Source organism: Salmo salar, chromosome ssa15 (genome assembly GCF_905237065.1).
Source record: "Salmo salar chromosome ssa15, Ssal_v3.1, whole genome shotgun sequence".
NCBI classification, from domain to species: domain Eukaryota; kingdom Metazoa; phylum Chordata; class Actinopteri; order Salmoniformes; family Salmonidae; genus Salmo; species Salmo salar.
In genome coordinates this window covers 58,607,346-58,630,490 of record NC_059456.1, presented here as the reverse complement: position 1 = coordinate 58,630,490, position 23,145 = coordinate 58,607,346, and the positions used below count along the sequence as shown (strand labels likewise).

The 23,145-nt window shown below is 44.9% G+C and overlaps 1 protein-coding gene across 1 annotated transcript in view; it reads right to left on the bottom strand.

The window, feature by feature from the left end:
* Nucleotides 1-23,145, bottom strand: part of usta (uronyl 2-sulfotransferase a) — a 187,401-nt gene that overhangs the window by 14,031 nt on the left and 150,225 nt on the right. The window contains exons 3-7 of the mRNA XM_014145278.2: nt 16,814-16,969; nt 13,558-13,637; nt 13,109-13,262; nt 3,251-3,348; nt 2,879-3,036 (exon numbers count right to left, since the gene is read on the bottom strand). Coding sequence (XP_014000753.2) covers nt 2,879-3,036; nt 3,251-3,348; nt 13,109-13,262; nt 13,558-13,637; nt 16,814-16,969 — 646 coding nt within the window. The remainder of the gene's footprint in view (nt 1-2,878; nt 3,037-3,250; nt 3,349-13,108; nt 13,263-13,557; nt 13,638-16,813; nt 16,970-23,145) is intronic.

Genomic DNA, 23,145 nt, shown 5'->3' with positions numbered 1-23,145 from the left:
GGGACTGGTGCATTTCACAAAATAGATGGCATCATGAGGGGGGAAAATTACGTGTATATATTGAAACAACATCTCAAGACATCAGTCAGGAAGTTAAAGCTTGGTCGAAAATGAGTCTTCCAAATGGACAATGACACCAAGCATACTTCCAAAGTTGTGGCAAAATGGCTTAAGGACAACAAAGTCAAGGTATTGGAGTGGCCTTCACAAAGCCCTGACCTCAATCCTATAGAACATTTGTGGGCAGAACTGAAAAATGCGTGTGCAAGCAACGAGGCCTACAAACCTGACCCATTTACACCAGCTCTATCAGGAGGATTGGGCCAAAATTCACCCAATTTATTGTGGGAAGCTTGTGGAAGGCTACCCGAAACATTTGACCCGAGTTAAACAATTTAAAGGCAATGCTACCAAATAATAATTGAGTCAATGTAAACTAATAACCCACTGGGAATGTGATGAAATAAATAAAAGCTGAAATAAATCATTCTCTCTACTATTATTCTGACATTTCACATTCTTAAAATAAAGTGGTGATCCTAACTGACCTAAGACAGGGAATTTTTACTAGGATTAAATGTTAGGAATTGTGAAAAACTGAGTTTAAATGTATTTGGCTAAGGAGTATGTAAACTTCAACTGTATCCATTAATCCATGACATTCATGATTTCCTTAAGTGCATGAGGGTGATAGTTTGTAGTGTGATTTCCTTTACAGTCCATGGAGCAATTTAAAACCATATTATAATCTCCCACCATAATAATAGAGTCTAATATTGCTTGTGGGGTTGATCAATTATTATATATATTGTCAACGAAGCATAGATCATCATTATTTGGACCATATAGGTTAATGAGCCATATCTGTTTATGGTTCAATAATATGTTTAAAATCATCCATCTACCTTGAGGATCTGTTTGGACAATTTGCACATTTGGATCAAAGTAACTGTTAATTAATATCATCACCCCTTTTGAATTTCTTTGCCCATGGGAGAAATACATTCAACACCCCACTGTCCTTCTCCACACAACTTCATCTAAAATAGTTGAATGAGTTTCCTGTAAACAATAGATATTATATTCCTTATCTTTTAGCCAGGTAAATACTGACCGTCTTTTCTTATCTGCTAAGCCATTACAATTATAACTGACTATACTTATTTCACCATTTACCATAATGAAATACCAGTTCTAAATCTATTTATCATAATATATGTTTGTATATGTTTGATTCAGTGCCCAAATACCATGATATTTGCATCGCTACTAAGTAAATCGCTACTCCAATTGTTCCCTACTATTCCACCTGCTAAAACCCCTCCCCATCCCAAGTTGGGTTGTCATCCCAGTGACTGGCAGACCACCCCCGTCCCCCTGGGCCCCCGAGAGACCGGGACCCATCCAGCCAAAAGCATTTCCATCTCCCCCATCTGAATTTGTATGATATATAGCATGATATTTGCACATATATATATATATATATATATATATATATATAATTTTTTTTTTAATCCTGCTCATCTTAATTTCCATAATTAACAATTAATATTTGTAATTGTTACCTTACATTTTGGCAAGCAATTATTATTTTAGCAAACAATTATTGTGATTAATCTTATATTGTCCCCAACATCTTTACTCCCTAGCAACATTTGTGGGACACACACACTCATACATTCTCAACCCCTTTCCCCTACAAACAACCATAAACTCAGATGCTCAACAGCTGTTCCATCCCAGAGCCCAACTCAAGAAAGGACTTGATTTACCAATACATATACAGTTGCAGCTGTAAGAGAAGGCATGCAAAAGTAAAACAAAAACAGGCAAAAATGGGGAGATTTGATGAACCATTGTCAAGTCCTAGGTGATGGAGATCAGGTCCACCCCCTTCCCCTGAAACACACACACGCTGGTCCCCCGTTGTGACCATTTTCCCAAGCATCTCGGTGCAGTCAGACCTTTGATGATTTTGTGCCACCAGGACCACAATAATATGCCCCCTCTCTGATTGTCTGAGTGTGACCCCCTCCCCATGGGTTACTGCAGCTAGTGTTGCCAGCACTGCCACTACCTGGGTGGGGGCACCCCACCAGAATCCCCATCGGCTAGGTATAAGGTCCGCAAGGTTCTCATTAGCAGCTTTGAGAATTTCATTGTATATTATGCTCTCCCATCAGGGGGCTTTGTCGGACCAACCCTGCCAAGCAGGCTCAGAATCTTGAGGGGGCTGTGCTGCTTTAGTAGGTCTCTGACCACATTCATCTTTCTGATTTGGCTGCATATCGGCTACTTACAGTTGGCCCATAAAACAGATAAGGACTTCGCATTAGTGTATGGGTCTCTCAGGTGGGTGTCTGGGGTATAGAGTTGGGGACCATTCCATCATGATAGGACAGTAAATAAATAAATATGAATAATTTATTTTAAAATGTAAATCCCATATCTGCACAAAATTGAAAGCTCTCTCTCACAACCCCTGCTCACAAACACACATGGGCTCTGGGATTTTGCAACCCCTAACCTTTTTCACTCACTTAACTCCACACTTTTCCAAACACAAAAACACACACCCCACCTTTCATCACAATACATTCACACATACTGCGCCTTCTATGTCCTCTGTGCTATATCTTTTATGTTTTATCAACCATGTTGATTCAGTACTTTTTTGTTCCAGTTCCTTATATTTGAAGATGTAGTATTTCTCTAATTATCCTTTCTTCTAATGCTGTCTTACTGTAGACCATTTTTGAGGTATGAAAAGAAACTTCTGACAAACTTTGATTTTGGAGTTAACTATTATTTTAAATGTGAATTATTTAAACGCAGTGTAACATGGTGTTTACAGGCCAGGGTGTGCTTGTGTATGTACCTGGGCTCTTGTAAATGTTGAGTACGTCAGTAAAGTAGTGAGGTAACAGTCTCTCTAGAAGGAGCAGGACATCTTCCAGCTCCTCTAGGATCCCCACAATAAGAAAGTTTTCTAGAACGTTCTGCTTGGCCCTCTCCAGAGCCCATACTCCCGGCTCTCTGAAACACACAGAACAACAGACACAGTCAGAAGAAAATATCTGTCAAACCAGAGAAAATTATAACCAATGATAATTCTAATACCACTAATAATATACTAAACATTACCAGTCGCAAAAATATGAATACCAGCCAGGACAATGTGTGACTATTATAACATGTCTTTACTCCAAATTTGGAGCCTGATTCTCTGATGCAATACAGATCTTCTTACCTGCACTGTGGGTGCTGTCCACAGAAATAAGGGATGATGTAGAAGAGTCTGGGGTTGGAACATTCTGGGTAATTCTCCAGGATGCAGACATTGATGTCCTGGACAGGAGGGAGACAGAAGAGACAGCCAATCAGAAACACAATCAGAAAGTCAGACAATCATCTTCAGCCTTACTATAATTCTACATTACTCTCACTAGGGGGAACCCTTCACCAAGTATTTTTCTCTCTTAGGAACTTGTACTGCTTTTCTCATGATTATTATTAGTAAAGACACTCTAGCTCCAAACCACTTTCTGACAGCCTAAAAATAAGACATGCAGCTTCATATCCACAAAGTTACAATTCAGATATTAGGTCATCTGGGAGTGTAGGTTATCTCAAGAGCAAAATGTAGTTAGAGGTTGATGCTATTATTCTATGTCCAGAATGATGACAGTTAACTGACTAGTAATGCAGACCAATCAAACAGAAACGATGGCAACCTTTGGTCTCCTCAGCTAGCCACATTATGTTGGCCATGCTACTAAAATCCCAATCCTATTCCACCATCCTCTCTCCCTCCTGTCAAAATAACCCACCGCCTCAGTGAAAAAATAGGAGCCACTGGAGTGTAGCAGTGAAACACTAAACTACTTCTCTGTTTAACCAGTGGACTGAACGAGGGAGGCCCACTGAGACCAAATTAAAAAAGAAAGAGAAAGATTAAAAACACATAAAGGAGTGAAGTAAGCAATTTTCTCTCTTTCTTTCTGCTACAAACACAAGAGAAACCCATGTCAGGTGACGTAAGCTTTATAGACGGCAACAAGACCTGGACAACACAACACTCAGAAACACACACATAAAAACACTTCAAAAATGTTTCTCAGTTGAAACAGGTACCAGTCTATACAGGTAAAAGGGTGTTGATCATTTTAAAAAGCAGGAGGTCTTGTTTGTGAGTGTTCTGTTGGTTTATTTCACTGTGGCCTACATGCTGATAGGTGAGAATGTCTTACGCTTTTCTTGGAATACTGCAATTTGTCAAGTTATCAGCGGGAGCCTATGCGCCTCACCACAGAGGGTAAGCTAAGCCAGAGAGAGAGAGAGAGAGAGAGAGAGAGAGAGAGAGAGAGAGAGAGAGAGAGAGAGAGAGAGAGAGAGAGAGAGAGAGAGAGAGAGAGAGAGAGAGAGAGAGAGAGAGAGAGAGAGAGAGAGAGAGAGAGAGAGAGAGAGAGAGAGAGAGAGAACCAGAGGCCCAGGACTTGTGTTCTCGGGGCCCAGAACGGGCGGAGGGTTGCAGGAAGTAATGGGTTAAACACTACAACCGCTCACCCAGCTCTGGTCCTGTCTGGGGTTCTGTGGTGTTAATGATACTGGGACACCTGGTGTACAGTCAGGTCAAAACCCAAGACACAGACCTTGCAGGAAACATGACATATCAGCTTCATTAATCATTCATTAGCTTTGAGTGGACACCTGTATTCACACAGGGACAGACTGGGGCCAAGCCACGATGATGTAACACTAACGAAAGCGCTATAAAACCTAGATGTACTGGGGCTTTGAGACCAGACCAAGCTCATTCTTGCACTCCCCCCCTCTTCAATTTCTCAAACTCTCTATTCCTCCCACCAAAAAACATAATATATTTCCTCTTAAACCCACAAACCCTGCAGTCAACGCAATATGAGAGAAAAGGACACCCGACTATTCCTGTCTTTGTCGATGATAGTTTTAGAGTATTTAATTTCTTCAGTAGCCCACCAGTGGGCCATAAGCCTCTCTGACTGACTGACCTGTTAACACAGAAAGCAATATTCTCAGTCATTTAAATTACTAAAGATATCAGTTCAAGCTAAACTTTGATTTTAATGTAATCCACACATAATGCTGAGTGCCTTTTCTATTTCCTTTGAACTGTCTCTCATATCTGCTGCTCTGCATTTGGACTGGGTACCTACTAGTGATGCACCGATATTACATTTTTGGCTGATATCGATATCCAATATTTTCCTTGCCAAAAAAACCCATACAGATAACCGATATTTAACATTTTGGCTGTCTTTTAAGCATTCTAGTGCAGTTAAATAGTTAACACACACACATGGACGCAGCGGTCTAAGGAACTGCATCTCAGTGCAAAAGGTGTCACTACAGTTCCTGGTTTGAATCCAGGCTGTATCATGTCCGGCTGTGATTGGGAGTCCAATAGGGCGGCGCACAATTGGCCCAGCGTCGTCCGGGCCGTCATTGTAAATAAGAATTTGTTCTTAACTGACTTGCCTAGTTAAATAAAATGTACACACACACACACCTCACACTGACCAAAAAGTTATTTTGTTGGCATTTACATATGTCCCCATTAGCAGACATAATCAAAACCTATTTCTTTCACTTACTTGCTGTGCTATTTCATTGTTCATTTGTAAAGTCGTTTCATTCTCAACCAGGATTTCTATGGAACGCCATTTGGGTCTTTGCGTGTCAAAAAAGATACATGTCAAATAACACTATTTGACGTGTCTAATAAGCTTGTTGACCAATTAGGACCTGAATATGACTGCATGTCACATATTTTAACGCGTTCATACATTTTTTACGTAGTTATTACACTATCACTCGTATTTCATATGTCACAAAGATTCATCGATACGTATGTTATGATGCATGTAAAGTTGTCTTGCACACCTACAGTGCTGGTCATAAAAAAAAGCCCATGGATGCAAACAACGTTCTTCCCCAAAAACATAGTAAAATGACATAATCTAGGTGTCATCATCTAAAATAACCCTAATTTATAAGACAGTGTTAGTGTATCAATTTTGACACGCGAAAGACCCAACCACATTCCATAGTATCTATGTCGTGAAGCTAATAGCAGTGATGCTATTACTGTGTAACTCCGGTAGGGCAACATCTGAAAAATACCGCACTTGGTAGTGTGTAACGGTGCTCGACCAGTCGGCGAAAGCCAACATCACCCACGACAGAGAACGGTTGATTGTCAAGGTCAATGAATTCCATTATCTTGGCGTTAATGGATTTCGCCTGAGTTGTCTCGCTGAAATGTTCTTACTCTTTCAAATGACTGCTTGACTTGTTGACTGCTCGATCCACACAGCAGACATTGTGGGCTAGGTTAGGAATGCTGTGATGCACTTGTAGTGCCAAATTTTATTGCCGTCATTACGTTATATTGGTATGTATGTCAGCTTTGACATCGGTTTTTAACATCGGCGTTAAACTAGACATCGGGCCGATACTGATGTTGCCATTTTTAGCTAATATCGTCCGATTCCGATATGTTCACCGATATATCGTGCATCCCTAGGACCTACATGTTCACTGACAACAGCCAGCAGAACAACTGGAAGAGGCTTCAAATGAACGACAAGAACTGAAGAGAACCCAGAACACTGGCAGAACACACAAGCATTGTGTTACTGTCAAGAGACCCTTTGGCTAAGACCGCTGTCTGTCTCTCTCAGGATAAAGGCATGGAGGTGATCTATTAATTATCTGACTCTGCTGTTTCTATGAAATGGCCTCTGAAAATGCCAGTGGCAGCAAACAGGAGGAATTTTTTAGCAATGACTGTGTAAGGGAAATGTTAATGTTTGTGCTATACTAATTTCTGTGTTCTATTCATGTGCTGTTCTATAAACCAATTTCTGTGTTCATGCAAGTGGCTGACTGTACAAATCCTCACTATCAGTAGCTGCAATTTGGCAATACGCCAATACCTTGTTTTGAGAACGAAAGATATCTCAGGTTCAAGGTCTCAGCATAGAGAGAAAGAAGCCTTGTGAGGTGTTGGTCTGTCAATTGTTGCTAGGGACTCTTTTTGGAAGAAGCTAGCTAGCTAACGAAGAACAACAAAGAATATCTAGTTAACAGAAGAAAAGAAAGAGAAAATCAGGACAGAAGAAAAAGGATATCAAAGTGAAACACTTCTCTAAAGACACAGGAGACAATAATACAAGAAACAACACTTCTGTAGCTTGTCAACTATGTGTCTGTCTATCCCTGTTCTCTCCTCTCTGCACAGGCCATACAAACGCTTCACACCGCGTGGCCGCTGCCACTCTAACCTGGTGGTCCCAGCGCGCACGACCCACGTGGAGTTCCAGGTCTCCGGCAGCCTCTGGAACTGCCGGTCTGCAGCCAACAAGGCTGAGTTCATCTCAGCCTATGCTACCCTCCAGTCCCTAGATTTCCTGGCGCTGACGGAAACATGGATTACCACAGATAACACTGCTACTCCTACTGCTCTCTCTTCGTCTGCCCACGTGTTCTCGCATACCCCTAGAGCATCGAGCCAGCGGGGTGGTGGCACTGGAATCCTCATCTCTCCCAAGTGGACATTCTCTCTTTCTCCCCTGACCCATCTGTCTATCTCCTCATTTGAATTCCATGCTGTCACAGTTACCAGCCCTTTCAAGCTTAACATCCTTATCATTTATCGCCCTCCAGGTTCCCTTGGAGAGTTCATCAATGAGCTTGACGCCTTGATAAGTTCCTTTCCTGAGGATGGCTCACCTCTCACAGTTCTGGGTGACTTTAACCTCCCCACGTCTACCTTTGACTCATTCCTCTCTGCCTCCTTCTTTCCACTCCTCTCCTCTTTTGACCTCACCCTCTCACCTTCCCCCCCTACTCACAAGGCAGGCAATACGCTTGACCTCATCTTTACTAGATGCTGTTCTTCCACTAATCTCATTGCAACTCCCCTCCAAATCTCCGACCACTACCTTGTATCCTTTTCCCTCTTGCTCTCATCCAACACTTCTCACTCTGCCCCTACTCGGATGGTATTGCGCCGTCCCAACCTTCACTCTCTCTCTCCTGCTACTCTCTCCTCTTCCATCCTATCATCTCTTCCCTCTGCTCAAACCTTCTCCAACCTATCTCCTGATTCTGCCTCCTCAACCCTCCTCTCCTCCCTTTCTGCATCCTTTGATTTTCTCTGTCCCCTATCCTCCAGGCCGGCTCGGTCCTCCCCTCCTGCTCCGTGGCTCGACGACTCACTACGAGCTCACAGAACAGGGCTCCGGGCAGCCGAGCGGAAATGGAGGAAAACTCGCCTCCCTGCGGACCTGGCATCCTTTCACTCACTCCTCTCTACATTCTCCTCTTCTGTCTCTGCTGCTAAAGCCACTTTCTACCACTCTAAATTCCAAGCATCTGCCTCTAACCCTAGGAAGCTCTTTGCTACCTTCTCCTCCCTCCTGAATCCTCCTCCCCCTCCCCCCTCCTCCCTCTCTGCGGATGACTTCGTCAACCATTTTGAAAAGAAGGTTGACGATATACGATCCTCGTTTGCTAAGTCAAACGACACCGCTGGTCCTGCTCACACTGCCCTACCCTGTCCTTTGACCTCTTTCTCCATTCTCTCTCCAGATGAAATCTCGCGTCTTGTGACGGCCGGCCGCCCAACAACCTGCCCACTTGACCCTATCCCCTCCTCTCTTCTCCAGACCATTTCCGGAGACCTTCTCCCCTTCCTCACCTCGCTCATCAACTCATCCTTGACCGCTGGCTACGTCCCTTCCGTCTTCAAGAGAGCGAGAGTTGCACCCCTTCTGAAAAAACCTACACTCGATCCCTCCGATGTCAACAACTACAGACCAGTATCCCTTCTTTCTTTTCTCTCCAAAACTCTTGAACGTGCCGTCCTTGGCCAGCTCTCCTGCTATCTCTCTCAGAATGACCTTCTTGATCCTAATCAGTCAGGTTTCAAGACTGGGCATTCAACTGAGACTGCTCTTCTCTGTGTCACGGAGGCTCTCCGCACTGCTAAAGCTAACTCTCTCTCCTCTGCTCTCATCCTTCTAGACCTATCTGCTGCCTTTGATACTGTGAACCATCAGATCCTCCTCTCCACCCTCTCCGAGTTGGGCATCTCCGGCGCGGCCCACGCTTGGATTGCGTCCTACCTGACAGGTCGCTCCTACCAGGTGGCGTGGCGAGAATCTGTCTCCGCACCATGCGCTCTCACCACTGGTGTCCCCCAGGGCTCTGTTCTAGGCCCTCTCCTATTCTCGCTATACACCAAGTCACTTGGCTCTGTCATATCCTCACATGGTCTCTCCTATCATTGCTATGCAGACGACACACAATTAATCTTCTCCTTTCCCCCTTCTGATAACCAGGCGGCGAATCGCATCTCTGCATGTCTGTCAGACATATCAGTGTGGATGATGGATCACCAGCTCAAGCTGAACCTCGGCAAGACGGAGCTGCTCTTCCTCCCGGGGAAGGACTGCCCGTTCCATGATCTCGCCATCACGGTTGACAACTCCCTTGTGTCCTCCTCCCAGAGTGCTAAGAACCTTGGCGTGATCCTGGACAACACCCTGTCGTTCTCCACTAACATCAAGGCGGTGACCCGATCCTGTAGGTTCATGCTCTACAACATTCGCAGAGTACGACCCTGCCTCACACAGGAAGCGGCGCAGGTCCTAATCCAGGCACTTGTCATCTCCCGTCTGGATTACTGCAACTCGCTGTTGGCTGGGCTCCCTGCCTGTGCCATTAAACCCCTACAACTCATCCAGAACGCCGCAGCCCGTCTGGTGTTCAACCTTCCCAAGTTCTCTCACGTCACCCCGCTCCTCCGCTCTCTGCACTGGCTTCCAGTTGAAGCTCGCATCCGCTACAAGACCATGGTGATTGCCTACGGAGCTGTGAAGGGAACGGCACCTCCATACCTTCAGGCTCTGATCAGGCCCTACACCCAAACAAGGGCACTGCGTTCATCCACCACTGGCCTGCTGGCCCCCTACCTCTGAGGAAGCACAGTTCCCGCTCAGCCCAGTCAAAACTGTTCGCTGCTCTGGCACCCCAATGGTGGAACAAGCTCCCTCACGACGCCAGGACAGCGGAGTCAATCACCACCTTCCGGAGACACCTGAAACCCCACCTCTTTAAGGAATACCTATGATAGGATAAAGTAATCCTTCTAAACCCCCCCCTTAAAAGATTTAGATGCACTATTGTAAAGTGGTTGTTCCACTGGATATCATAAGGTGAATGCACCATTTTGTAAGTCGCTCTGGATAAGAGCGTCTGCTAAATGACTTAAATGTAAATGTAAATGTTATGAAACAGTATTGGTCGGTCACATGAATGAAAAAAACAAAACAGTAATGACTAATGAATTATGCTAAATCATGCAAATATAACATGTCTTTATATACGGCTATACACAGACAACTGCTGGGTCTGCCCAGGCAGAGCTCCTGATTGATATGTGTACAATGAGTTGGTTGGAAACTCTCCAGCGCGCTGACAAACAATTATTCATTTAAGATTGACTTTGAGTGTCCCTGTGAATTTCCACGACAACTGTGTCCCAATTCTTAAACCCCTTCTGGGCCTCATCTCCTTCCCTCTGTAATCACAGACTGTGGACAAGAAGACAAAAACCTTTCTGTGAAGGAGAGGTGAGGGCAGAGGAAGAGGACGTACAGGATATTACACGTGCAACGTTGGCTGGTCCCCCCACACACAGGGAGCCATGCCATGCTACGCTCTCAACTGGTTTCTGTGGGAGCAAGTTTCTCTTTCACTATCTAATGCGTAGGCAAGGCATGCCTTGACATGAACAATGCTGGGTGTCCGCCAGGGCATCTTCTCTGAAGTTTGTGTGTGTGTGGGTGGGGGGGGGGTACACATGATTCATAGCCAAACAACTCACTACAAAAGCATGTGTGTGCGTGCATGTTCACATGACTGTATTGTGCTGAGAGAGAGAATGTGCGTGTGTTCACATGATGGTGTGTATAAGTATGTGTGTGTGTGTGTGTGTGTGTGCGTGCGTGCGTGCATGCGTGCGTGCGTGTGTGCGTGTAAAGAGAGAGTGGGGCCGATGGAAAAGGTAAGAAGTCTACCACAGGAATGTTTCAATAAGACGTGGATTAGTAGAGCCAAGGCCTGGTTGAGGAAGCTGACAGTGTTCTTTCATTGACACTTCCTGTAGTCTCAGAGCAGAGCTCTGCTGGACTAATGTACGCCAGGCTGGCCTGCTGTTCTGCTGCTGCTCTACAGGGGGAAGAGAGGGGAAAGACCCTGCTGAATTCTATGGCTCAGACTGGATTGGCTAAGGGTGTTGACACAGTAGCAACTCAGCACACACACACTGGGACGTATAGGCCAGGGTGCTAACAGGAACACACACACACACACACACACACACACACACACACACACACACACACACACACACACACATTCAGGTGAGCCTGCCAGGGTAGCACTGCGGCAGTCCCCCTTTACTGTAGGAGGTGCTAACAGGACACACACACACACACACACACACACATTCAGGTGAGCCTGCCAGGGTAGCACAGCGGCAGTCCCCCTTTACTGTAGGAGGGGGCCTCTTGCGCTGCATACTTTAATAACTCAACTCACATGCTCCGGTAGTCCTGGGACGCTGAGCAGAACTTAATTACCAACAGTCAGACTCAGACTCACTCCAGCCACGATGACATTCGCTTCACTATGTGTGTTTGCTAATGTTGCTGGCTCAATGTGTTTTATGGTTGTTGTGAGGGACTTTGACAACGCACTGGTGTGTGTCTACCCACAAACATGAGTGATTGGAGCAGTAAGGGGAATTCCTATTGCATATTAGCTGACAGACTCCATCTCTACACAGATTATACCAATCAAGCCCACCCTTAACGACACTGCATGTCTTACCTTTTGAACCTTACTTAAATGGGACCTCAACTCAACAAAAAAACGCACACAAATCACATAGGAACGACAGTTTGAGGATTAAATAAAAGCAGTAAATGTCATTACAAAAGCATGAGACGTCAAATACCACCACAGAGTATTGAGTTGCCTACTGCGGGGGAAAACGACACAGACAGACAGAGACAGAGACAGAGACAGAGTTCAGGTCTCTAACTAACCGTCAGATGTGGTCTAACTCAGTCAAGTCTGTAATTGAGTTCTGGGCAGTTCTGGGTTGAGAGCAAGGGAACGATAGAAGAATGGTAGGGAGGGAGGGATGGCAACAGCCCACAAGGGGCAAACAATTGGTTACCCTTCCTTCCCATGCCACATCACGTACCCTTTATCTTCAAGTACTATACCTATGTTTTTTATTGTAGAACTGCTACAAGGAACTCTTTCAGGGCTTCCTAAATTCAATACCACAAGGCTGTAACTAATACAGTACAGTATGCTTTGCCTCACCTGATTAGTTACCAATTATGCCATTATGGTGAGTAGAAAAACAGTGATACATTTTTGCTTGTTTTTTCTGTACTCCAAATAGCATCTTAGAGCTTTTAAATGGTGTAGAAATGCAGTAGACCTAAATAAGCTTTCTAAAAAGTCTTTGGAGGGAAAAAATTAATCCTTGGAGGGGGAGTTACCACTGATGATGTATCTAAAGTGAATGTTCATTTCAAATGGATTTATTTGAATAAATTTGGACATATACAAATTTACAGTTAAAACAATTATTCAACACAATGCATCGTAGTTTTAGCACATTTTCAATGCTATTTGTGACACAATTTGCTGATTTCCCATGGCCACCCATTACTGGTTCTTGATCCCCCCCTTTGCCACCCCACTAGAAAAATCCTAGACTCGCCCCTGCCTGACTAACAATGAAACAGATGGAGACATGGAAGGACTGTGTACAAGCCAATAACTCAGTCATACAGTTACTGTTGAAGTCAGAATGACACTTGACTTCATTAATATTCTGGACCATTAGCCTTCATACTGATGCTGCTTATGGAAAGAAGGCGAGGAGAGCAAAGGCCTAGGCTGTTGTCCCCGACATGACAGATGGAAAAAGGCAGGGAGAGAAGTTGATACAGTTCTATCAATAAAGGAAGACTCTCACCAGGTATCTCTCATCATCCTTCATCCCTGGTGTTCGGATGAGGTGGTTCTGCTCACCCCTCCAGTCCCCGAAACGTCGGAAGAAGTAGTTGGAGAGGAAACGGTTAATGGGGTCCCGTATGATGTTGATGTAGACGGGCTGCTCTATCCTGAACCTGACAGACAGAGAGGCAGATGGATGGACACACATTTATACAGTGTAGGTTTTCCACAGTGGGGCAGTAGTGGGCCCTAGTTGATAAGGAGACGTGCATAAAATGAAATTTCCTCTCCTAATATCCATTAGTAAAGGCTTTTGTGAAAATGTAAACTATAGGAGCAGTTTCAATTCAACTTTGTCCAGGCATAGTAAGAACAGTACATTCCACTGTTTTAGGTGATTCTGTGTGCCATTGAGATCTTGGCATCACTGTGTCAGTTGTCATATGTGGTGTGCTCTGCTGTAGTTACCTGGTGAAGTTGAGGAAGTGGACATGTCTGGTGTACAGGAAGGGCTGAGGGATGTTGCTGATGTTCTTCATAAGATCCACCTGAACACACACATCAAGAGACATGACTGTACTAGTCTATACTTGTATCACACATTCATTTCACATGTTGGTTTCAGCTGAGAAATCAATTAGAAGGTTCCATCTCACTGTGCGATGGGTGACAATATTAGCCTATCACTTATATTATCACTTGTGAATGATGCCCAGCATAAGAAACAACGCCCCCCCCCCCGACTTTTTCGAATCATAGTCGCACACCTTATGTAGCCTAGCCCATAGGCCTACATGTTTTAATAAGGTTTGTATCACAACTAAAGTGGCCAAATAACTTCTTAAAATGGAGCACATTTTTTCCGTTTTACAAGGGATGTAGAGCCTAAGCGGGATACATAAGCAGCGTGTGAGTTTCACGTTTGGGGAAGATAATATTCACCATAAACATGCACCTTTATAATAAAAGCATTACATGCATAAATGCATTTGCGGTCACTTTCGATAATGGTGTTTTCCGCTAATAGAACATTAGTAAAAGTAAAGAAGTCCCAGGCAGGATAGAGCGCAATCAGCGCAGATGGGTGCGTGACAATTCTCCCTAGGCATTACCAGCCCGTGCTAGTGGTGGGCAAGTGGGAATGATCGAAATCAATACCCAACCCTCAAATATCCAACGGATCTAGGAACATAACGTCACAAATCTACGTTTAGGAAGATACTGACTTCATGACCAAAATTATGATATTTAAACTTTGTAGTATAAAAGTTTAAATAGAATCAGTGTTTCTGACTAATATCGATGCAACATAGGCTGTTTTTTTGGTTTAGCTGCAAATGAACACTAACCGCTCTATTTTCGGCTGGCGGTAAGAAGGCGCGCGTTAGTTAGCAATTTCGTAATTTAAAAAGTGGTGCGTGCGCTAGCATTTTCCAGCCCTTAAGACAGGTTCAGGAATTTGCCTGTCTAACATCCGCTCACTTGCGCTGAGATGGGAGGGTGTGTCCTTAAAAACGTGCGCAAATCTGCCAATTTCAGTGAGCGCAACTAGGGGTATATAAGACCGAACAAAATCTGGTTTTAGTGGTAACGCCATTGTTTATGGCATTGATTTTTGCCAGCGAAGGCACACACAGTACTCTTATGCACATTACCAATGTTGATTAAAATATCAGCGCAGGAAAACAGTCAGACATTCCCCTTTTTTATTTATATTGGAAATTATTGAAAAAGTCTGCTACTCCAAGCCAGGGCCGGCAGGACCTTCTCAATGTTTGGGCATCCGTGGTAGCTACTATACAGGTACATGCGATCCATGGCAGAGCTGCGTCTGCTGTGTAACATCTTTGGCGAGAGAGAGAAAACACAGCATCACACAGCAACACAGACAACCTCAGAGAAAAGCTGTTGCTATTATTGACCAAGCTGAAATAAACCCATCGCTCCATCAGGTCCAGTACGTCTGCTATAGAGAGAGACACACATGTCACTATGCAATGTGGGTAAGTAGGGCTCCAGAGTCTAGGGGACCTCGGCTACCCAGGCTGAGAGCATTGGTTCTGGGTAAATGCATTAGCAGGCCACTGGCTTGCCAAAGGATAATGGTCTAACACTCCAGTCCCCAGCCAGATTGGAGCTAAGGAGACCAGCGTCTCTAAACTTAGAGAGCATGCAATCAGGATCTGCATAAGTCAAACACACACACACACACACACACACACACACACACACACAGCTGCTCTGAGAGGACATGTTAGCAGACCGTTAACAGCGGTGTTCTGACACTGTGTACTGCCACGCGTTCAGGCTTGATGAATGAGTAAACAACTAACAGTTTATTAAATATTAGCTTTAATTAAATATGGGCTTCAAATCCAAATGGGTCAGTAAGGTTTATAAATATTTAGCATTTACTGACCATTCAAAACTGATTGAAATAATGAGGAACATATTTCTCCAGTACACTTAAACACTGATGGGAAAATCCTATGAGGATATGAAACAAGACCACATAGAGAATAGCACAGATATTCATCATCATTCTCTTCCTCTCTCAGGAGTCTGAGAAAGTCTGTCAACGCAGCGTTTTTTTTTTATATCAATGTCAAATAATTTATCAGTAACAATTACAAGTACCTTACTGTAATAGTTTTAGCAAAAAAATATTTCTGAACAAGAATTTTGCTAGTACTATCTGGGAGTGGTCTGAGTGGGGAGGGGAAAATGAAAGCTGTTATTACTAGCCATTATTGGCAGAGAGGTTTGGAAGTCTTTGTTATTGGTCTTTTAACCAAATTACAGCCTGGCAATGCCACCAGGCAAGCCGAAACACCCGACAAAGCAAACCTGCTGATTTGAAAGTTCTATTTTCAACCCGCAACTATCAGGAAATAACACTGATAAAAACTATTTTACAGTGTTCATTTCATCAGTTATTGTACAGTATGATACAAAACACAGGAAAAACATAATTTTGACTGCACTGGGCCTCTAACAAGCTTTGCCTGCTTACGTTGGTGTTAGATGGCAGGAAGTGTAATTTATAGAAGGGCATATGAGGGCATATTTTATCGGTCTGGCACTGATGGAGGACACCCAAGAGGGGTCCTACCACAAGACAGGTGTGCCTAGTTAGCTTTCTAATTTCCCCAAAATACCACTAAAATAAGGGAAGATGAACAACAAGAGAGAGAGATGTGGGGAGAATCTCAATTGCATAATCCTCACATCCTCCCCTCCCATACTTCTCAAAACCCATTGGATGAGAAAGCCAGGGATCCCTCCCCTCTGAGAGAATGACAGTTACTGCCATTCAGTAATGTTTTCATTGACGTTGGCATTTGTGTTGGCATTTCCAGTGGCACAGCCTGACATTTCAACATGTCTCTGAGGGATGCGGCTTTAAACACACGCAGCACTTCCTCTATAAATGCGTTGCTGATGTCCTTAAGATGCTCTCAGAAATCATGAAAAGACATCCCCATCCCTTTAGCCTGTTAATTTAAAAACGGATGGACAATACAGTAAGTAGCCTGCTGTACTACAGCTAAAAGTGGTAGAATTAGAATAGCACTCAATAAAGGCAGGTGTGGGTTAGGGTCGGGTGCGGGCCTCAGATTTTCACTTTATCACATATAGTTGGGCGGTTGCTACAAACACCTGACCCGCGCATCACGAACGTACACCCCCTCCACCCATATCTCTCTCCCCACCCCCGTCTTACCTGTTCATGTTTGGTGAGGCGTGTCTTGTTGTGTATGTCTGAGGAGACAAGGTTGAACTGATGTCTCTCTGCCAGCAACCTCAGTAGGATGACCACTGTCCTGCTGCCACACTTCCCCACGCGGTTATACACTACCTGACTGGGGAACAGCAGAACCTGCAAGGGGAACACAAGAAAACACACACTGCTGAGTGAGGAGATTAAACAACTATATAATCAAAAAACAATTAGTTCATCAATGCCACTGATTGTTGCCTTAGGAAGGTAAAATAATGTAAAGATAAGGCTAAGAATAATGTTAGGTGCAGCTTAAACAGGACACCAGGTAAGAAAATGGAAATACACTGCCAATGGGATTGGACCCCTCATTTCCCTCAACTGTCACTCTGTTCTTCCTCTCTGACTTCCCATGAGCTGTTCTCACTCGACCCCCGATGCCCTGCAATCCTGCAGATACACTATATATACAAAAGTATGTGAACACCCCTTCAAATGAGTGGATTCGGCTATTTCAGCCACACCCATTGCTGACAGGTGTATAAAATTGAGCACACATCCATGCAATCTCCATAGACAAACATTAGCAGTAGAATGGCCTTCCTGAAGAGCTCAATGACTTTCAACATGGCACGTCATAGGATGCCACCTTTCCAACAAGTCAGTTCATCAAATCTATGCCCTGCTAGAGCTTCCCCGGTCATCAGTAAGTGCGGTTATTGTGAAGTGGAAATGTCTAGGAGCAACAACAGCTCAGCCGCGAAGTGGTAGGCCACACAAACACACAGAACAGGACCGCCGAGTGCTGAAGCGCATAGCGTGTAAAAATCATCTGTCCTCGGCTGCGACACTCGCTCAGCACAAGAACTGTTCGCCTGAGAGCTTCATGAATTAGATTTCCATGGCCAAGCAACCGCACACAAGCCTAAGATCACCATGCGCAATGCCAAGCGTCGGCTGGAGGGGTGTAAAGCTTGCAGCCAATGGGCTCTGGAGCAGTGGAAACATGTTCTCTGGAGTGATGAATCACGCTTCACCATCTGGCAGCCCAACGGACGAATATGGATTTGGCGGATGCCAGGAGAACACTCCCTGCCCCAATGCATAGTGCCAACTGTAAAGTTTGGTGGAGTAGGAATAATGGTTCAGGCTAGGCCACTTAATTCCAGTCAAGGGAAATCTTAACTCTACAGCATACAATGGCATTCTAGACGATTCTGCACTTTCAACTTTGTGGAAACAGTTTTGGGAAGGACCTTTCCTGTTTCATCATGACAATGCCCCCGTGCACAAAGCGAGGTCCATACAGAAATGGTTTGTCGAGATCGATGTGGAACAACTTGACCGGCCTGCACAGAGCCCTGACCTCAACCTCATCGAACACATTTGGGATGAATTGGAACACCAACTGCAAGCCAGACGTAATCGCCCAAAATCATTGCCCAGCCTCACTAATGCTCTTGTGGCTGAATGGAAGCAAGTCCCCACAGCAATGTTCCAACGTCTAGTGGAAAGCCTTCCCAGAAGAGTGGAGGCTGTTATAGCTGCAAAGGGGGGACAGACTCCATATTAATGTCCATGATTTTGGAATGAGATGTTCGACGAGCACATACTTTTGTCATGTAGTGTGGACTCCACATGCAATGCTTTAACACACTCACTCACTCAAACAAATATCTGTTTGCTTCTCTTCCTGTAGGTTTTACAGACGCTCCACACCCCTTAGTTGCAATCCTTCTAATTTTATGTACCCTGCGCGCACAACCCATCCTGTCAAGAACGGCAATGTCATCTCAGCCTATGCTGCCCTTCAGTCCCTAGACTGGCCTTGATGGAGACATGGATCACCCCAGAGAACACTGCTACTCTAGCTGCTTTTTCTTCATCTGACGACTTGTTTTCTCATAGTCCGAGAGCATCTGGTCGTCACGGTGGTGGCACAGGGCTACTCATTTCTCCCAAGTGTAGATTAAAAAAATGATCCTTAATTCTATCTCATTTGAATTCCATGCTGTCTCTGTCACCTGTCCACTCAAGTTTAACATTGTCATCTATCGCCCACCAGGTGCCCTTAAAGTTCCTCAATGAGCTTGACACCTTAATAATCAAATTTCTTGACGATGGCTCATTGTACTTCAACCTCCCGACGCTTTAATAAGCTCTTTCCACCTCTTTCTTTCCACTCCTTTCCTATTTTTACCTCACCCTTTCCCAGTCACCTCCCACTCACAAGGCAGGCAATACCCTTGACCTCATCTTCACTAGAGGCTGTTCACCTACTAATCTCACTGCATCACTACTTTGTTTCCTTTTCTCCCCTTCTCTTCTCCAACTCTCCCCATTCAGCTCTACCCATAAGTTGCAATTTTCACTCTCTCTCCTACTACTCTCTACTCTTCAAGCCTCTCTCTGCTATATCCTTTTCCATCCTGTCTCCTTACTCTGCCTCTTTGACCCTACTCTCCTCCATTTCCTCATCATTTGATTCTCTCTGTCCCCTTTCCTCCTGGCCGGCTTGACCTTCCCCTCACGCTCTGTGGCTGAGTGACTCGTAGTAGCCAGCTGAACGGAAACGTCCGGAGGACCTATCATCCTTCCACTCCCTCCTCTCTACTTCTCTTCCTCTGTATCCAACTCAACCCTGACCACTGGCTGCGTCTGTCAAGTTGGACAGAGAAGCTCCCTCCTCAAGAATGTCAAACTACAGACCAATATCCCTTTCTTTTCTTTCCAAAGAATTTGAGCTTGCTGTCTGTCTCTGACCAACTCTCGTTATCTCTCTCGGAAAGATCTTCTTGACCCTAACCAGTCAGGCTTCAAGGCCGGCTCACTTAACTGAGAGCGCTCTCCTCTGTGACTGAGGCTCTCCACTCTGCCAAAGCCGACTCTCTCCTCTGTTCTAATCCTCCTAAACCTATCCGCTGCCTTAAAACAACGTGAACCATCAGATCCTCCTCTCCACCCTCTCAGGGATGGGCGTCTCAGGCTCTGCACACTCCTGGATTGGATCCTATCTGGCAGGTCACTCCAACCAGGTGGTGTGGAGAGGATCTGTGTCTGTACCATATGCTCTCACTACTGGTGTCCCCCAGGGCTCGGGTTCTAGGCCCGTTTCTCTTTACACAGTCACTCAGCTCCGTCACATCCTCACATAGTCTCTATCATTGCTATGCGGATGGCAATCAACTACTCTTCTCCTTCCCCTCTTCTAACACCAAGGTTGCGACACGCATCTCTGCGTGCCTGGCAGACATCTCAGCTTGGATGTCGGCCTACCACCTCAAGCTGAACCTTGACAGAATGGTGCTGCTTTCCTGCCAGGGAAGGCCTGCCTGCTCCAAGACCACTGCATCATGGTTGACAACTCCACGGTGTCCCTCTCCCAGAGTGCAAACAACCTTGGAGTGACCCTGAACAACACCCTGCAAACATTAAAACAGTGACTCGCTACTGCAGTTTCATGCTCTACAACATCCTAGAGTGTCTAATCCAGGCACTTGTCATCTCCCGTTTAGACTACTGAAAATTCCTGCAATTTATTCAGAACGCAGCAGCCCTCCTGGTGTTTAACCTTCATAAATTCTCCCATGTGACCCAGCTCCTTTGCACACTCCACTGGCTTTCAGTCTTAGCTCGCATCATCTTCAAGACCCTGGTGCTTGCTTACGGAGCAGCATGGGGAACTGCACCTCCTTACCTTCAGGCTATGCTCAAACCCTACATGCCAACCCGAGCATTCTGTTCCGCCACTTCGAATCTCTTCCCTCCTACGGGAGGGCAGATCCTGCTCATTCCAGTCAAAGCACTACTGTCCTGGCACCCCAATGGTGGAACAAGTCAGGACTGGTGGAGTCCCTCCCATCTTCCGAATTTAAAACACACATTTACCCCATTTTTCTCCCCAATTTCGTGGTATCCAATTGTGCAGCGCCCCATGGGTCTCACGGCCTGGTCTCGAACCAGGATCTCTAGTGGCACAGCTAGCAACAGCAATGCAGTGCCTTAGACCACTGTGCCACTCGGGAGGCCCTACCCTACCTCTTTTAAGTGTATCTTAAATAACTGCTGATAAATTCTTTGAGGGAAAATGTACTTGATAAGATCGTGATATCTTGTCTCACCTAGCTATCTTAAGATGAATGTACTAATCGTAAGTTGCTCCCCATAAGGTTGAACACCGCACCCCGCAGATATATACAGTGAGGGAAAAAAGTATTTGACCCCTCTGCAAAACATGACTTAGTACTTGGTGGCAAAACCCTTGTTGGCAATCACAGAGGTCAGACGTTTCTTGTAGTTGGCCACCAGGTTTGCACACATCTCAGGAGGGATTTTGTCCCACTCATCTTTGCAGATCTTCTCCAAGTCATTAAGGTTTCGAGGCTGATGATTGGCAACTCGAACCTTCAGCTCTCTCCACAGATTTTCTATGGGATTAAGGTCTGGAGACTGGCTAGGTGTCATAGTCCGTGTATGTAGGTGGCAGGGAAGTCAGGCGCAGGAGAAAACAGAGTGGTTAAAAATTGAGTATTTATTTCCAAAACCAACGTAGAAAAATAATCTGGGTCAAACAATAACCCGTCGCACACCGATACAGAAACAACACGTACATAACAAACAAACAATCACCGACAGAGAAATGAGGGGAAGCAGAGGGTTAAGTACACAACATATAATTACTGGGAAATGAAACAGGTGTGTAAAGAGACCAGACAAAACCAATCGAAAATGAAAAACTGATCAGTGGTGGCTAGAAGGCCGGTGACGTCGATCGCCGAACACCGGAACAAGGAGGGGCATCAAGTTCGGTAGAAGTCGTGACACTAGGCCACTCCTGGACCATAATGTGGTTCTTCTTGAGCCACTCCTTTGTTGCCTTGGCCGTGTGTTTTGGGTCATTGTCATGCTGGAATACCCATCCACGACCCATTTTCAATGCCCTGGCTGAGGGGAGGAGTTTCTCACCCAAGATTTGACAGTACATGGCCCCGTCAAATGATGCGGTGAAGTTGTCCTGTCCCCTTAGCAGAAACACACCCCCAAAGCATAATGTTTCCACCTCCATGTTTGACGGTGGAGATGGTGTTCTTGGGGTCATAGGCAGCATTCCTCCTCCTCCAAACACGGCGAGTTGAGTTGATGCCAAAGAGCTCCATTTTTGTCTCATCTGACCACAACACTTTCACCAGTTGTCCTCTGAATCATTCAGATGTTCATTGGCAAACTTCAGACGGGCATGTATATATATTCTTGAGCAGGGGGACCTTGCGGGCGCTGCAGGATTTCAGTCCTTCACGGCGTAGTGTGTTACCAATTGTTTTCTTGGTGACTATGGTCCCAGCTGCCTTGAGATCATTGACAAGATCCTCCCGTGTGGTTCTGGGCTGATTCCTCACCGTTCTCATGATCATTGCAACTCCACGAGGTGAGATCTTGCATGGAGCCCCAGGCCGAGGGATATTGACAGTTCTTTTGTGTTTCTTCCATTTGCGAATAATCGCACCAAATGCTGTCACCTTCTCACCAAGCTGCTTGGCGATGGTCTTGTAGCCCATTCCAGCCTTGTGTTGGTCTACAATCTTGTCCCTGAAATCCTTGGAGAGCTCTTTGGTCTTGGCCATGGTGGAGAGTTTGGAATCTGATTGATTGTTTCTGTGGACAGGTGTCTTTTATACAGGTAACAAGCTGCGGTTAGGAGCACTCCCGTTAAGAGTGTGCTCCTAATCTCAGCTCATTACCTGTATAAAAGACACCTGGGAGCCAGAAATCTTTCTGATTGAGAGGGGGTCAAATACTTATTTCCCTCATTAAAATGCAAATAAATTTATAACATTTTTAACATGCGTTTTCTCGATATTTTTGTTGTTATTCTGTCTCTCACTGTTCAAATAAACTTAACATTAAAATTATAGACTGATCATTTCTTTGTCAGTGGGCAAACATACAAAATCAGCAGGGGATCAAATACTTTTTTCCCCCACTGTAATTAGCATAATACAAAAAATCTCCATTAAAAATCTGTCAGTTTTAGCAAGAGCCGTCTGTTATTTTGCATTGGATACGTCGCAATCCACCGCATATGCGGTGAAAGGTGACAGCTGGAGCGATGTTTGTCAGACCATGACACATCCCGAAAATCTTTAAAAAATTGCCTGTAGCTTCTGAGCAGTTTGGCCTAAAGAAATATTATGACTCCTCTATGGAAAGATGAGACTCTCACGAACACAGTGGTGTTCTCTGTTTTGCTTTAGGACACTCCACAAGACTCGTCTGAAGTTACCCCGGAACAAGTTGAAAAAAATGTATGGAAGTACAGTGAATTCGGAAAGTATTTA